Here is a 16,480-nt window from a genome sequence, read left to right as displayed (position 1 = left end):
TCCAAAACCACTGGCTTCCCTCTCCACATGTCGGCCTCGGTGGCAGCTGCCAGGTGTATCCTGGGTGAAATACCAGTGGTATATTCCCCAAAATTCCCACCAGCTGGCTGCAAGGAGACAGACAATGCATGCACCTGACTCCTGTATGGCAGCACCCAGCAGTGAGAGTGCAAACCCTGTGCTAAACCAACTCGGAGCCCAGTTCTGTGTGTTCAATTTCTGGGCAGCACTGGGCTGGGGGCAGAATTTGGTCTCTTCTCTGCACAGCTCCTGGCTAGAAAGGTCAATGCCATTGCAGTGGGGTGGAAAAGGCACTGACTGCCTGGGAAATCTTGGCCAGAAACACTTCTTGAAGGATGGGAGTGTTTGGACTAGACTGGCCTGAACTCCCAAACTTCAGGATGTGGAGGGGAAAAGAAAAATATCTTCACTTTCTTGAAGTGAAGATATGAAATCCCTGATCCAAGAAAGATGTGTTCGGTGTCTGACAGGCTTCCTGAGAAAATCACAGTTTTTTAATACTTGGCATCTGTGATTGTCCTTGAGCATTCACACAAAGCAGACACTCATTCTCCATAAGCCTTGTGTCCCACAGGAGCAGAGCTACACAGTACTCAGGTGTGTGATAGGACCCAGATCTGGAAGGTGTCCATCTGCAAGCTCTAGCTGATTTTGGGAGTACAGGATTTGGAAGTGGTCCCTGTAAATGGTTTAGGAGTAGAGGGAAATAATGGCATTTTATCCTAACATTTAATCTAAACCCACTCTCTGCAAAGTTTAAAGCCATTCCCCCCTTCCTGACACTACATGTCCTTGTCAAAGTCCCTCTCCAGCTCTCTTGTACTCTTCTTCTAATCTATAAAATGGGGATTGCAAAGAACATGGATTCACTGAAAACCCTCATATGCCTTGGATTATTGTAGATATGAAGTCTGGGAGGATGAAACCTCCCTCCTAAATTTGGCTATAAGAGGCATTAGGTAGGTCACAAGATTCCTATTCATCTCACCTGGAAAGCCATCACCTTTCTCTGTAACATGGACTGAGAAGAACCCTGCAAAAATCCAGAGAGAGAAAAAAATTAGGACAAAAATCATATTTCTAGAAAGCAGCCCCAGATGTAGATCCAATCCCAGCTCACCTGTGCTCTGTGTCTCCAGCAGCTTGTGCATGGTGCTGTATGGCCCAGGAGGGATGTTGAGGTTCGTCAAGGTGCTGCTCCCAGCACCCACTGCCGCCTCCCCCAAGTTCTTCTCTTTCAGCATCTCATGGGAGGTGCTGGAGTGCACTGTGGGGTACACCTTGCTGCCCACTATGTTCTTGGGGATCCCTTCTGGGCTTGGCAAACCGAGGCTTGGCTGTGTCAGGGATGACCGGCAGCGCACCGGCTCAAAGTGACAGTCGGCATGGTAGATGCTGTGCACGGACTCAGTGTTGCTGGGAGAGGCACTGGGGGCCCCCAGGGAATTGGGTGCTGAGGGAGGGAGCATCAGCCGGTTGGTCCCGTTGTGGAGTGAGCTGGTCTCCACATCGCTGATCTCCGGGCTGGCATGGGGCGCTCGCAGGTTCCCATTGCCTAGGTGGTAGTGGTGGTGGTGGTGATGGTGGTGGTGGATGAGGTGGTGCACGGAGGATCTCTTCCTGCTCCGGCGCTTCCTGGCGCGCCGTTCGGCCCTCGCCTTGCTCGTGGGGCTGCTGAGGAAGCCCATCCTCACACCTGCTGCCCTGTAGGCCTTCACCAGCTGCTTGCTGCCCTTCCGGGCAATGTAAACCAGGTACTTGAGGAGCTCATCATAGCAGCTTCCTGGCTCTGAGAAACTGGCAAGGGTGCTGGCGTTGGACAGGTAGCGCACGCGCTGCTCCTTCATCAGCTGGCTCTCACGCTGCTTTGTCTCAGAGAACTGCGTCGCTATCACCACCAGGCACAGGTTGATCATGAAGAAGGAGCCCACCTAAGGGGGCAGGGGACATCAGGCAGTGTGGCCGTGGCACCACACAGATCTGCCGAGGACAAAGAGCAGCAAACCCCAGCCAACCCCACCCCCTGTGTCACCCAGCAGGGACCACTGACTGGGCTGACTCACCCCCCAAGCTCTCACCCCAGGGACTCCCATGCCAGCCCTCCATGGAGGACGTCAGAGATCAAAGACGAGAGAAGATTATTTTGACAAAAATCTCTTGCTCTTTTAAGATGGTGTTTTTCTCTCTCCAAAGACAGCAGTTGTAATTATCACAATTAGTGACATTACGATGAATGCACTGTGCCTTCCTCATAGGAGCGTTTTTCTGCCAGTGTGTGGGCAGCTTGCGAGCAGATCCCTTTCCCCTGCTAATGGGATTTGCGGGTGACTGTTACGCAAGGGCATCAGCAGCCTGTACCCACAGCTTGGAGATTTTCTTTCCAAGCAGGGTTTCATGAGGTTCTGCCTTCTGCAGAGCCCAGTCTAGGTCACAGGGAATTACTGACGTGCTAATGGGTTATCACAAACTGCTAATGTTACTCGCACGGCATCTGGAAAAGTACTGCTTGCTCTTCCTCTTCGTCATCTTGGGGAGCCTGAGAGCAAGGGTTTGTTTCTCTCTTGGGGAAGCTAACAGAAAAAAAACAGCATCATGAACTAAACAACCGTCTACTTTCTCGTCAGGGTTTGAGACCTGGTTTGATGAGGAGCAGAAATCCCCACAATGATCTAACTGACAACATGCAGCTATTTTTCTGGACTTAGACCAATTGTGTAGCAAGACAAGAACTCATCTCACTTAGCTACATCTGAGCAAGGCACCTAATGATCCTTTAGAGTCAAACGAGAAATAGGCACATCAAGTCTGCAATGCATCTAATTTATTTTGGATGTCTACCTTCAGAGGAGATGAACCACCCCCTTAAAGCACCTATTTTTCTCCCTTGACGATAAAGGGAGTCTAGACAACGAGCTCAGCCAGTCACTGTAGACAATTCTGCTTGCATAGATGAAGCCCATCAGGGAGCCCACCCCACAGAAACTCTTTGTTGGCTCCTTTGTGGGTGGTCTCAGATGATGCTGTGAAGTGTGGGTGGGCTGTGGGCAGTAATCTCTTCCCTTCTTTCTTAATGTGCTCTCTGAAGTTTGGGACTGTTTTCCTGTAACATCCCCACGGCACCAAGGACCCAGCCAGATGTGTTCTGCATTATGGGGGAATTTTTGGGCAGCCTCTACCCTTTCTAGCTCAAAAGCTGGGCAGGTGAAATTTGCCTACTTTAAAACTTAAATTCAAGGGGGTAAGCAAGAGAGAAAAGCTCTCTAAGCACAAGGAGAGAAGAAGCAGCAGCAACAACAAAGTGGATCTACCGCCACTTGAGCACATCTCTTTCCTTCTTCATGTTTGCAGCTAAATGCAGCTGCAGCACAATTCCATAGGGAAGCTGCGTTTCTCCCAGCAGGCTGGTTGCTACTTCAGCTTTTATATTCACTGTACCCTCCGCCCTGTTCCTCTGGGTGACTCCACTCTGCTCTCTCCAAATGCCAGGAGGACGCCCCCTGCTCCCCCCTAAGGCCACTCACAATGATCAGGAGGATGAAGTAGATGAAGTTGTAGAAGGAGTGTGCATCCATGACAAAGTACATGATGTCCACCCAGCCTTCCAACGTGATGACCTGGTGGAGACAGGAAGGGAAAACAAACTCCTGAAGGCTCAGTTACAATAAAGTGCACAGGCAATGTTTCCTCTGGCTGGGTCATGTCTGACACCTCATAGCAGGTCTTCGTGCAGTACAAGATGCTGAGGAACCAGCTCCTGCTCCTCCCAATGCCAACAGCCATGTTACCAGCTGCCCAGGCTGAATCTAGCCCTTTTCCATCTGGACTTAAGGGCCACTAGTGCATTTTGCAGAAAGAAGAGCAGTCTCTAGGCTCTGCTCCACACCAACATCATCAGACTGCACACCCACAAGGTTTTGTCCATGCATGTGAGGTGGAGACATTCTCAAAATAGGCATCATATTTTATCCCTATCACTTTGAGCACCTGTGCACTACTATGTAGGTGCACACTAGTACAAAACAGCCCCCAGGAGTACAATTACAAAGCCCCTGGGAACATTTTGAGGGCAGGACCTGCTGTTTGCCCACCTTGTGACAATTGGCAGACAGGGCTCACCTGAAATATCGCAATCCAGGCGTAGCCAATGTTATCAAAGTTGATGGCTCCCTTGAAGGGGTTGTGCTCCCCAGCAGAGCAGTTGGTGTAGTACTGGTTCCAGTTCACACAAGATGTGTTGGTGGTGTCATTGTAGGAATAGTAGTCCAGAGTGCACTCCAGACCCTCTTCCCTCCGTGTTGGGATACTCCGACAGTAGCGCATCCCATTCTCCCGGGGCTGGGAGCAGATGAAGGGATTTTCATCTTCGTTCTCTGTCTGGTAGTACCGTTCCAAATCAACCGTGTAGGGGCTGAAAGAGTCCAGACAAGGCTGGGGTTTGCACACTGATTGCAAGCAATCTGCAAAGAGACAGCTGTACCAGCATAGAAGTCTGACATCTGCTTTTCTGGATCTTAAAGCTATTTTTTAAAGGAGTCCCCTTGGACATACTGCAGCTCCACAGGGTGAACTGATGTCCTTAACTGGGTTTTGAGAAACTGAGGCAGGGCACTCAGCCCCTTGGAAATCCCTTTGATGTCATTATTAAAAGTTACTCCCTCTGGAAGCACTCTGGCTTTGACTTTGGGAGACTAAGAGAAGGATTCAGCATGACAGGGCTTCTCTGAAATATCTTTGCTGCAGTAAGATGGAAATCAGTCTGTTTAAGCTTCTGTATGTCCTGTCCTTCTGGAGATGCTGAGAATCATTTAGGGAGACTCTATGTACAAGGACCTCCCAAAATTCCTAAAAATCAGAGACAGGGACTTCATCTGCATCTCACCATGTCAGTTCAGCCCACAGGTAAGGTCTAAATTCCCTCTGAGGGTGGCCTTACCACAGCAAACCAAGCAAAAATGCTCTTCAGGGAGATGAAACAACCCATGGCCAGTCAGAACCTGGCTCCTTGCTCTGCACACACTATCTCCTTAATGCTGCCAGGACTCCCACTAAAGCTTGCAAAGATATTTTTAAGCCTAGTTCAGCCTGGTTAATTCCTACAGAATTGCCTGTAATACCCTTCAAAGCCTATCTAAAGCCCTGGAATTCTGGCTCAATTAAACAGCACCCAAACCTGTGGCTCTATTTACTCGGTGGTGAGGCTGTCCCCCTGCTCTGCTGGCATTTACTTAACAGGGACATGTCCTGGTAATGTCATTTCCAGCCACCCTTTGAGGGCATGACCTGCAAGAGGGGTGGGAGTTGATTAGGAGGTGGGTGGGAGAAGTTGGAAGGTGCTTGTGCCAGCCTGTCCACAGCAGCAGCAGCAACATGGTCCTGATGTGTACAGAAAAGAGGCTTTGGGCTTGTAAGATTCCTCCATCTAGGTGGGAATCCAGCCAGATCCCTGGGGAGTCAGCAATCCACTGGAAGGTGACCAGCATGGCAGAACTTGGCAGAGCCATCAAGGGTTTGCAGTCACCTGCCTTTCTCCAAGCATTTGATGCGATGGAGGTGGTGGAAAAAAGCAGGTAGGTATGCAGGTAGAACGGGCATGGAAACCCTGAAAGAGGCTGTCAGCTACCAGGTATTTCAACCACTGTCCAAACAGTATTACATCAGGCCAGCAAACTGATCACAACAATTATTTTAGCCTTAAAATTCAGGGATGTGTAAAAATTAAGACTTTGGGATAGGGACTATCTCTTGCTCTGAGGCTGAAAATTATCTAGCATTAAAAATGCATAGTAGTTCTATAAGCTTTTCCTGGGATTTAGGTGGGACTACAAAAGTTGTGGCAATAAAGACCACCAGCCGCTGGAGGGGATTCAGACCTGGGCATCTCCACACAGAAAAGGTCACACATTAATGATATGCTGAATTTAGAAAGTCTGAACTTCCATTCTCAGAGGGCTTTTTTGGAGGCCTTTAGAAATCAGAGAGGTTCCCAAGTGCCAGCTGAGAGTTAAGGACAGCCTGCAAATGCAAATGGCAAATTGTCACAGCTCACTCTGTACCCGCTGTGTGTGCCCAAGCAGGAGTGATGGTGGCATTTAGGAGCAGGGAGCATTTACAGAAGAGAAGGGCTTTTTTACAGAGGAGATCCTGGAGGGAGAGCCTCCCTCAAGCTGGGGAGACACTGGTGCTGCCCACAGACTCACATGCTGAAGTTCTCAGGGAGGAAGCAGCGGTTCCTGAGCAAACCTGCCCACAGCTGGACTCCCACAATGCCGAAGATGAAGAAGACGAAGAAGCAGAGGAGGAGGACGTTCCCCAGCATGGGCAGTGTGTCCAAAAGCAGTGTCACCAGGATGCGCATACCTGAGGCAAAGGAGAAAAGTTTATGTTGAATTTTCTTGCTGCAGCTATGTCCTCCTGACCTTTTCCTTCCCACTGATACTTATACACCTGTATTTCCTTCTATTATTTTCCTCCTCTCCTCATCATCCACATGTGGCTTGTGAACAGTCACAGCTTCCCATCCCCTTTAGCTTCCCCCCAGAGCCTCTGGAACAAGCTCTTTCATTCATGCCTTGCTCCTGGACACCAGACCTACCTTCCCTGCTCCTCAAGTCCTCTTCTCTGAAGTTTTCTAGCAACTATGTTTCCTTTCTTCCCTCAGATTAAATTCTGATGCTCTCTTTTGCTCAATTGTATTTCTTTCTCCACTCAGTATATTTCAAAATTCCCTTCCCTCCCTATTTCCCCTCATCAACCCTAAATGCCCTCTCTTCCTTAAAATACAGGACTCTCTCTGGCAGTTAATTCTCACAAGTTCAGGAACAGCCAGTTCTGTAACAAGGACAAATTGATGGTGACTTCAACTTGACATTTACAGACAAAAAATTTATTTCATCTGACATCTGTGTAATATTCTGCTCATCTCTCACTCTCTTTCTTTCCCCATGTTCTGCACTCTCTCACTTGCTTATATTGACTTTTATCTAAAGAAAGCTTTACTGTTGCACCCTTTACTTTGATACTTCAGGAAGACTTTTTTCTCTTATCCTGATGCTGTCACCTCCTCTCTCAGGGTTTTTCTTCTACTCTTTTACCAGGAACAGCCACCTTGCATCAACTCCTAATTAATTAAAATTATTTTGTGGTTATTGCATTGATCTTCAAACAAAGCTCATTTTTTATTTTTCATTCCTTGCATTTCTATCTCACTGTAACTACATTGCAGACAAGAAAAGATAAATTACCCAGGATTTCAAAACACATTAAGTGAATTACATCCCCAGTTAGACAGTGGTGGATAAATTCAGCTGCCCACCAGTTCAGTGGTGGGGATAAGAAAAAAAAAACAAACAACCACTTCAAACAGGATTCTGAAGCTTCTGTAATGATTGAAACATCAGCAGCACAGCCAGATTAAGTTCAAGAGTCAGGAGCAGGAAAATAAATAGATCCCAGGCACTTCCAGCATCAGCATAGACAACTGAAGCTGATTAGTTCTCATCAATGTATTGGGCCAGTTCAGATAGGAGAGTGCAGACTTGGATTTAATTTGACTAAAACAGTACTGGATTTGATGACCAGGACTGTTGGACCAGGATGGAAAAGGAATGCTTCTGGTGCAGTTGCACTTATACTTACCATACCTGATTCATACAGCATCTGAGAGGGACTGTGCTCAGTGCCTCATGGAGCACTGGGATTTGCCCAGCATGGGGCAGTGGGAGGGTTTGTGATGGCCAGTGCCATGTGGGGCAGGGCTGCCATGCAGCAGCAGGCAATGCCATTCACTGCTGCTTAAAGCAGGCCTGAGGCCCTTGTCCATGACCTGATACACCAGGACTGAAGAGTCACTGCCCATCCCACCCAGGTCTGCTTTGGAGATGCTGGGGGTTTGGGCTGTAAGAACCAGCTCTGGAGTCTTCAGCACCTCCCAGAGCACTATCTTCAGGCACAACAAGAGTTCCTCACCCCAATTTCTCCAGGGAAGGATGGAGTATCCCAGGGAGGGTGGGACCAGCATGGCTCAGACCCCGCTGCCTGCACTGCCTGGCAAAGGCTGTTGGCTCAGTCAATCCCTATCACCTGCAGCTCTTTAGCAGACTCCTCAGACCCTCTCCAGATGAGAAAGGAAGGTGTTTGAAGACAGTCCTGGATAACTCATTGACTCATCTCTGATGCCACAGGTGTCAAAAGGAACCCAGACAGTGGTGGTAGTACCCAGCACTGCAAGCTTTGGGCAAATGTTTCAGCTGTGATGCAAAGCATCTGGGTTTGCCCTCTCATCTTTGGGGCATGGATCCAGACAGCTGGCCCCAACAGTGAGGAACAAGGATCTGACTTACTGGGGACCCTGTTAATGGCCCTGAGTGGCCGCAGGACTCGAACGGTGCGGACGGCTGAGAAGCTGACATTCTGCAGGTCCAGGGAATACTCCAGCATCCTGAGAAAGACACAAAACCACGGAGGAGTGTCATGGATCCAGTGGAGAAATGTTAGATTATCAAACATTATAAAGCAAACATTAAATGCCAACCACTCACAGAGGGACTTGTTAGTGCATCTCTCCCATCAGGAAAGTTTGCCCGAGGAATTAATTAAGGCTTGTTTGCATGTCAGGATAAAGTCAGTGAGGGGGAATGTGATACACCAGCTCACACAGCCACAGATCTCTCCTTCTCTATCTCTCTCTCTCTCTCTCTCTCTATCTTCCACTTTGGTTACTGTTTTTGCACAGGGCCAGGCAGAAGCTTCTGAAAGTCCCTGCACATTCCAGAAAGGAAATTTCCAGGCATAGCCCTGCTTTTATCAATTTTACGGATACTGTAATGAATCTGAGTTTGTTGTGCTGAGCACCACCACAGTCCAGAAAAGAAGAACATCTTCTGGTGCAGAACCCTCTGTGGGACACAGGAGATGATCAGCACAGGACACTGAGCTCTGCTGTCTCTGCTCAGCAGACACCCTTGGCAGGTGGGACCAAAACTGGTGACACTTGCAGTCAAAAAAATGGGGCCAACATGGACCTAGGAACCTCCCAGTGCTACCACTGTCTGGCAGGGTTATTCCCCAGCTCAGGAGATAGAGGAGCAACATTCACAGGACTTAGTCTAAGGATGCACCTGGATGGCTGCAAGTTCCTGGGGTGCCCCAGCACCTCTCATTCTTCTCATGGCACCTTTGCTCAAGCACAACAGAGTCATCAGTCACAACACCTCCAGGATTTTGCTCTCTGGCTGTGGGAAGATCCAAGAGCTCTGCCCATAATATTCTTGAAGAGGCAGAGCCAGGCAAAGGTAAGAAAGACAGCCCTGAGGCTCCCTGGACAGTCAGGCTCCCACTACCACAGGCAACCACAGCATATTAATCTCTTCCAAAAGTTCCATCTCCAAACAAGCTGGGTGGTTCCCTCCCTCCAACTCTAACAGCTAGAAGCCTAACTTCCAGCTTGAATGTATTCAGGACAAGCTCATATCCATTTGTTCCTACAGCAGCACTGTCTTTAAAGTAGCTTCTCTAGCTGTTATTTGTCCCTGGTGTTTACTCACCCATGTATTTATGGAGGACAAAGCACATCTTCTCTCAGCCTTGATTTTGCAAAGTCAAACAAATCAAGTTCTTCCAGCCCCATCTCACTGACAGGCTCTCTGTTTCTCAGTCACAACCTTCCTCCACACTTCCCCTGGTCTGAATTAATCTCACCTGATTAGGCATCAAGTTTCTGGAAGAGGTTTTGATCCTTGCACCAAGGCATCAGTGCTGTCCCTTTCCTCCCTGCTGGAACTCCTGCAGGATCCATCCATGCTGTGTTAGGTTTGCCACGGCTGCAGCACACTGGAGGCTTCTGCTCTTGCTGCGATCAGCCAAACCCCCTCTCCTCCCTCCTGGACCCCAGCAGGTGAGGGGTGTCCCAGGGTTGAGAAGGCTCCCCTTCCAGCCCCCATATAAACAACTCCATGTTTAATGCAGTGAGGCTTTACCTGATAGGCTCTAATGAGAATGATGATGATGATCAAGCCATATCTACATTTAAAATAACCTCAACATATTCCTCTCTGCTTAGCTGACCCCCACAGCAATGGGACAGTCCCAGGAGGTTGGACATGCACATATGGATACTACGAATTTGTTCTCAGCCCCTAACCAGAAAGGAATGCAATGTATTCACAAAATCCCACCTGACCTGGGAACAGAAAACCAGTCCCTTCCTCAGTGCACAGGACTCCTTGCATTGGGCAAGCTTTGGCTAAGGTGAGGAGAGGGGCAGTGGTTTCATTGCTGTCAAGTTTCACTTGCTGTTCAAAAAGATTTCTGTGTTGTTGGCAAAATTCAGGTTAAAAGCCCATATCAAACATACAGCTTTTCTTTCATCCATTATTAAAACAGAGGCTGCCAGCAAAATTCAGAGCAGCACGTGGTTAAATGCACCAAGACAAATCATTTTCTGATTAATGACAGCTCCAGACGCACTTACAGAGATGTGAGTGCTTGTAAGCTGCAAAGGATGTGCTGTAAAATACATTTTGATTTAACTTATTAAAGAAAAATTATTATGCCAAATTTAAAGGAACAAGCCAAACAACAACCCAGAGGCTTAAGCAAACACTTGAACACCAAGACCAAGAGCAAGAAGGTGGTCTCCTGCCTATGCTGTTGGGCGCTGCTACCAGAACTGGTGTTACAGCACTGCCAAGCTCAGCCCCAGACACAGACTACAGGGTCCACACCTTGCTGGTAACCTCTCTCAAGTGCCTTGAGAAAACTCAGTATTAGAGAAAAGAATGTCAGTAAAGCTCAGTCACTAAAGAGCAAGTCCAGTGAGAACACCACCAGTCCCCAGCTCTAAGGTCACTTCCCAAGGCAATCGGAAACATGGGAAGAATCAATCCACATCCCTGGCAAGGGAAGATACTCAGGGAGAGCAAATGTCAGGATGTCACCAGCTGGTGAGGTGACAGGTACATTTACCAGCATATATAGCATTTATGCATTGGAAATCTGCAGTGTAAAAGGCTCCTGATGAAGCTTCAATTCAAATGTCATCTCTGCTCAGAGGGAAAGGCACGATGCCTGTCAGCACTGCTGCCACCAACCTGGTGCCCAGCCAAGTTAAAGGCTCAGAAAGAAACTCAGCATTAAATAGGATGGATTCACAGCTCGTCAGGGTGATTAGCAACCCCCGATCACTGGAGTTATTCAGAGGGAAAGCGGAAATATTTAGGACTTTCTAAGAATAAAAGTGGAGCATCTGCAAAGCCAGACATACAACGGGCTGCTAGTGGGAGGCAGAGAGGGAGCTGATGCAAACCTTTGGCAAATGCTTCTCCAAGCAGGAAAACTCCCAGAGCTCAGCTGACAGGCAACAAGGATGGCTCAAGATGGACCAGGAAGGAGAAATTCATTCCTATTCCACCTGGAGACAGTGAGTTGGATCATGGTGGGGTTTCTCTCGTGTAAAACCCAATGCACCAGGAAGGATTGCCTGAGCGCAATGCCAGGCAGCAACCCTGAGGCAAAGGGCTTTCAAAAGTGATGCTCAGGGCATCACAGAGAGGGTTCAAGGGGCTCTGCTTATCCAGAGTCCCTAACAGAGCACAGAAATTCCAGCGAAGTCCTTCCCACACCTAGCCAGCATTGCATCTCTGAAGCACCCTGCTCTCAGCTCTGACTCTGCTCCCCATCTCCAGGATCAATCCTGCTCAGTAAGTAGAATGTTGTGAAAACCCAGCAGAGTCACACAGAGAGTTTCTGCTGAGGGTACTTTCCAAGGAAAGCCTGAACTCTCCCCTTTCACAGCTGGGTGCTGGGGGTGCTGCACAACCAGGGGATGTGACCAAGGTCACACAAGGAACTGGTAGCAAAGCAGCAGTGGCTGCAGGCAGGGCCACCCCCTACACACTCAGAGCCCTGCACTGCCGGGGAGAGATAGGCTGAGATTTATTCAGCGTTAAAAAGCTTCCAAAACTGGGCATATAGACACCCTTTATCTACAAAGCACAGCCATCAGTGGGTGATATTAAGCCATCGGTGTTGGAAAAGACAAGGAGAAATTATTTAGGTGGTATATCTTCAGAAAGCTGGAATGAAAATTCCCCCAGCTCTCGCCAGCTTAGCTGTGCTCTGCTTTCACTCAGTGGCTACGTTTGGAGCCTTGCAAGTCTCACCGCATTCGTGGGTGTTGCTTAATTTTAAAAATACTCATTTCAATCAAGCTGAACAGAAGAAAAAGAATAGCACACAGAGAGCATGAACCCTGCAGCCTGCTGGATCTGGCTGCACCATGTGTCCCAGCCAGGACACTTGACTAATGAGGCTTTTGAAGCAGCAGCAAGTTCAGCTGAAGAACTGAAAGAAACTAAAGAATTACCTTTTTAAAAGTCCTAAAACTTAAAAAAAACCTCCAGGCTTTTCACAGGTGGACTTGAGTCAGCTCAGCTGCGAGGGAGACTGCTGAGTGCTTTCTTTTACCCAGCAGGTTTCTGTGAGTCAGGGATGCAGCTTGTTCGGGATGCTTTGCTCCAAAGGTTGTGGGAAGGCAGCACGGAGCATCCACAGCCAATGGATTTCATCTGTGCCCAGGTCTTGGCTACCCTTTATCCAACCAAAAGTAACTTAAAACATTAAATTGCACAGCTCAGCCCCAGATATTGAAGTCCTGGAGGTTCATGATGACAAGCTTGATGTTCTGGCACTTCACTTCTGCTCAGAGCACAAAGCACCTAATTTGGGATTATTCAGGACACAGTGAGGCCATGGAGGAGGCTCCCAGTTTCCAGGACACTCATATCCATCCTGGAAAGCCCAGGAGAGGGCCAGGCTCCTGGGAGAAGGTTTGGTGCAGCTTTCCCTGTGGCCCAGAGGGGCTGTGGCAGTGGCTGCACATTGGGTAATTGTGTGTGCAAATCAGCCTCTTACATGGGCAATTACAGCCCGGTGCTCGCTCGGCGTGCCCAGGCAGCACAGAGGGCACTGCTGCCACGTCCTCTTGTGCTGCCAAGACAGCTCAACAGAGGCAGAGGGAATGAAAAAGCAACATTCATCCCGCCTCCCTGTGAGTTTTGTTTTTAAGGGATGAAAGACTAATATATGGGGAAAATCAGCCTTTGCAGTGGGAGCCTGCAGCAGGGGCTCCTGTAGGCAGTCCCACACCAGCTCTTTCTTCCCCGTGTCTGAACCAGGGAGCTGAAACAGCCCCTTGATCAGCCTTGTACAGCTAAAACACCCTTCAGAGGAGCCCTGCCTGCCTGTGGAGCGATCTGACGCTGTGGGATGCAGGCAACATGCTGGAAGCTTCACCAAGAGCACCCAGCAGGAATCTTGCTCTGGCTGCTGCAGCTATGGGATCACAGTTCCCTGCAGAAACCCATCTGGCACCATAGCCCTCCTTCCAATTTCTGAGCTAAAGAGTTTTTCAGACCCCATCCATATTTAAATGGAGCAGGGATGGAGTGGGGGCTGTGTCATCCCTTTCTCTCCTGTCACCTGTGAACACAACAGGGCTTCCTGCAACCTATTTCGTCCCTGCAATTCAATGCTCAAAACCAGGAGGGAGAAAGATATCCTTAAGGTTGTTTATGAAGGCTTCAGTGGAGCTCACTGTTTAATACAGCCTTCCACAGAGAGAGAAAAAATATCATAACAAACATTAGAAATGTTCAGGAAGCAAAGAGAGAAAGGAGTGGTGTCTGTTCCTGAATTAAGCAGCCTGCCAACCACTTCCAGCCCCAGGTCCTCTTCAATCGTAAGCAAAATATTCCAGAAGTGTTTAACTTTCCTACAAAGTCTTTGAAGAGGCTTGTTACCATTCCAATGAGCAAAGCACAAACAGGGCTCCTCAGTCTTGGCCAAGCAACTGACTGAGCCTGGAGTAACCACAGACCCACACAGCTCAAACAGGGGATGATGCACAGCCCTGCTCAGTGGGGAGCAGAATGTGGGCACAGGAAGGCAGAGAGGAATCCCATGAGCTCTGACAGCTCCAAATTATCCCCTGGTGTAAAGCTCTCTCACAGGAAAACAATAAACCATTAGGGGTTTTTGTTGTTTTGGGGTTAGAATCATAGAATAGAATCATAAAATCTCCTAAGCTGGAAGGGAACCACAAAGATCAAAGCCTAGCTCCTGGCCCTGCACAGGATAACTCCAAAATCACACCATGGGGTTTTTTGATGAGGATGGCTTAAAGTCCATTTCGATTTACATGAATGCAGAGGTCATGGAAGTCCTTATCTGAACAAAGCCAGAACAAGCTGTGTTCCTGCAAGCTGCTGGGACTGCAGCAAAGTGTGGGGCTAGGGCTGGCTCCAGCTGAGCAGAAGAGAGACCTCAGTCTGTGGCTATCCTTTTCCCACAGACTGAGCAGAGAAGGTGCTCCTGTGCCCTGCTGAGAGGATAGTAGATGCTGGGTCCTGCAGTGACCAGGGAAACACCAAGTCAGGGCACATCTCCATCCCACAGCTCTGGCTTCCCAGCCCAAGCCCCAGTCAGCATTAAACCAAAACCACTTCTGCATATTTTGGGATGCAAACAAGCATCCATCCCCAGTACATCTGTGTCTTATGCTGGGAGAGGTCAGAATGATATCTAATAATCTTTAGAGGGCAAGAGCTGCTTGCAATGCCTTTTAACCTTCAAAGAAGCATTCTCTCACAAGCAAACTCCCCAAATGCCCTCCTCTAAAAATAATGCAACATAATTATGCCATTCATCACTTTTTTTCCCTTCCCTTTTTCCCCACGCAACTCTGTAACCTCCAGCCTAAGCCATGTTTCCCTAAGCAGAGTTTTGATAATACAGCACTATTCTCATCTCCGGCAAGTTTTACTGTAATTACAGAGATGTGTTGCAGACATTACACACTCTATAATTAGCACTAATTGCATTACATTGTCACAAAGAAGTCATTTACACTCCATGAGTTCATGAGATTGGTCTGGACAGTTTAACAGAGATGAGAAGCACTTAATGGCATCCCACAGAAGTGGCCAGCAGGAGCAAGGACAGCATCCAAGAGGCTCTCCCAGAACTACAAGAGGGAGGGAGATTTGGAGAAAAAATGCACAAAAAGCCTTCTTCCACAATGATAACCCCTGTCAGATCTAGAAAGTTCTCAGAGAATGGGGAAGCTGAAATGCTATAAGTTGGGACTTTTGGGGGGAGGGGGGCAGCAGGGGAGAGCAGTGTGGGTTGAAGCCTGTTCTAAACTGGTGGTGGCTGGGAAGGATTTCTATGGATGCCGTGCCCGTGGGAGTGTACAGTCCCAGTATTACATGCTTTCCCTACCCAAAGCCCTACAGATATAGTTTGCTGCTTCTCTTCTCCCCTGACATCACTTTCTGCAGCCCATGAGAAAGGAAGTGGCAAGGAAAGCAGAAGAGCTGGAGCTCAGGGTCCTGCTAGGTGCTGGGGAGCTCACACTGTGCTGCTGCTTCTCTCCTCCCATGTCTCTGTCTTAAAGGGCAGAGAAAAAATGTGAATGCAGAAACAGAATTGTTTTATTGTGGTCACCAGGACCACAGGAAAACTTCAGTCTCCTCCCCTGGAATTTCACTGGGGAATCTGGTTGAGGCCCTTATGTGAGACCTCCATTAAAAACATGACTTGCTTTATTTGGTATCTAAGCAAACACAGTTGGGTTTTGAGGATTGCCCTGGCACACACTCTCCAGGACCCCAGTTTGGCTCTGGCTTCTTTCCTGACACCTGCTCAGATGCAGAACTCCTCCATGCAGAGCTCAGCTCATCCCTTGCTCCTGTGCTCTGCTGTGAGCACCATGGGCTGGGTGCTCGTTGGGGTAGTTTGCCCCATCTGGGAACCAAAGAGTTGCACTAAGGGCTACCTGAGGAATTTCCCTCTGTCTAATTGGGATTTGACCCTGCAGAACTTAGGCAAAAACACTGTAGTGTTTTTTACCTGTATCTTAGGTCTACTAAGGGCTTAAGTCCTTTTTTTTTTTCTCTGCTTCAGCAGTGTCCCATTCCTGCAGCCCCTTTAGCTTTCCCTGGCCCTCAGCAGGCTCCCCAGGATTGCAGCAATGCTTCAAGTAGGATGCAGCACGCCAGGATGGATGGGCTAGGATTGGAAGAGAGCAAAAGGGCACAAAAGGGAGCAGACAAAGTCAGTGCTGGAGGAGGAGAGGCTCTGCTTTGTATTTAAATCCAGTTAGGTCCTTTGCCAGCTGAATTGGTTTTGACGGGGCCCAGATGGGAACAGTTCATGCACATGGAGGAAAGAGCCATCACTTAGTGAGAAGCAAAGCTGATCTGGCAGAAGGCACGAGAGGGTCAGGCTACCATGCTGCAAAATCCTCTGCAGCAAAAAAATGTCTCTGCATGATGGGGATGGGGGAGCAGCTGCTGCAGGGGGGATTTGTGCCACGATGCAGCTCTGCCCAGGAAGGAGATAACTCTCACATGTGCAAACACCTGGCCAGGTGCAGCAGCTATGCAGAGATTTCTTTGCTTAA

At 48.6% G+C, this 16,480-nt stretch overlaps 1 protein-coding gene across 22 annotated transcripts in view; it reads right to left on the bottom strand.

Moving 5' to 3' along the window:
- Nucleotides 1–16,480, bottom strand: part of CACNA1G (calcium voltage-gated channel subunit alpha1 G) — a 148,032-nt gene that overhangs the window by 83,884 nt on the left and 47,668 nt on the right. For all 22 annotated transcript variants that reach the window (XM_036394483.2, XM_036394482.1, XM_054516868.1 and 19 more), the window contains exons 4-9: nucleotides 8,361–8,458; nucleotides 6,219–6,378; nucleotides 4,138–4,429; nucleotides 3,543–3,635; nucleotides 1,142–1,952; nucleotides 1,010–1,054 (exon numbers count right to left, since the gene is read on the bottom strand). In XM_036394483.2, the coding sequence (XP_036250376.1) occupies nucleotides 1,010–1,054; nucleotides 1,142–1,952; nucleotides 3,543–3,635; nucleotides 4,138–4,429; nucleotides 6,219–6,378; nucleotides 8,361–8,458 (1,499 nt within the window). The remainder of the gene's footprint in view (nucleotides 1–1,009; nucleotides 1,055–1,141; nucleotides 1,953–3,542; nucleotides 3,636–4,137; nucleotides 4,430–6,218; nucleotides 6,379–8,360; nucleotides 8,459–16,480) is intronic.

Source organism: Molothrus ater, chromosome 19 (genome assembly GCF_012460135.2).
Source record: "Molothrus ater isolate BHLD 08-10-18 breed brown headed cowbird chromosome 19, BPBGC_Mater_1.1, whole genome shotgun sequence".
Classification (NCBI taxonomy): domain Eukaryota; kingdom Metazoa; phylum Chordata; class Aves; order Passeriformes; family Icteridae; genus Molothrus; species Molothrus ater.
This window is presented reverse-complemented; position numbering and strand designations above follow the sequence as displayed.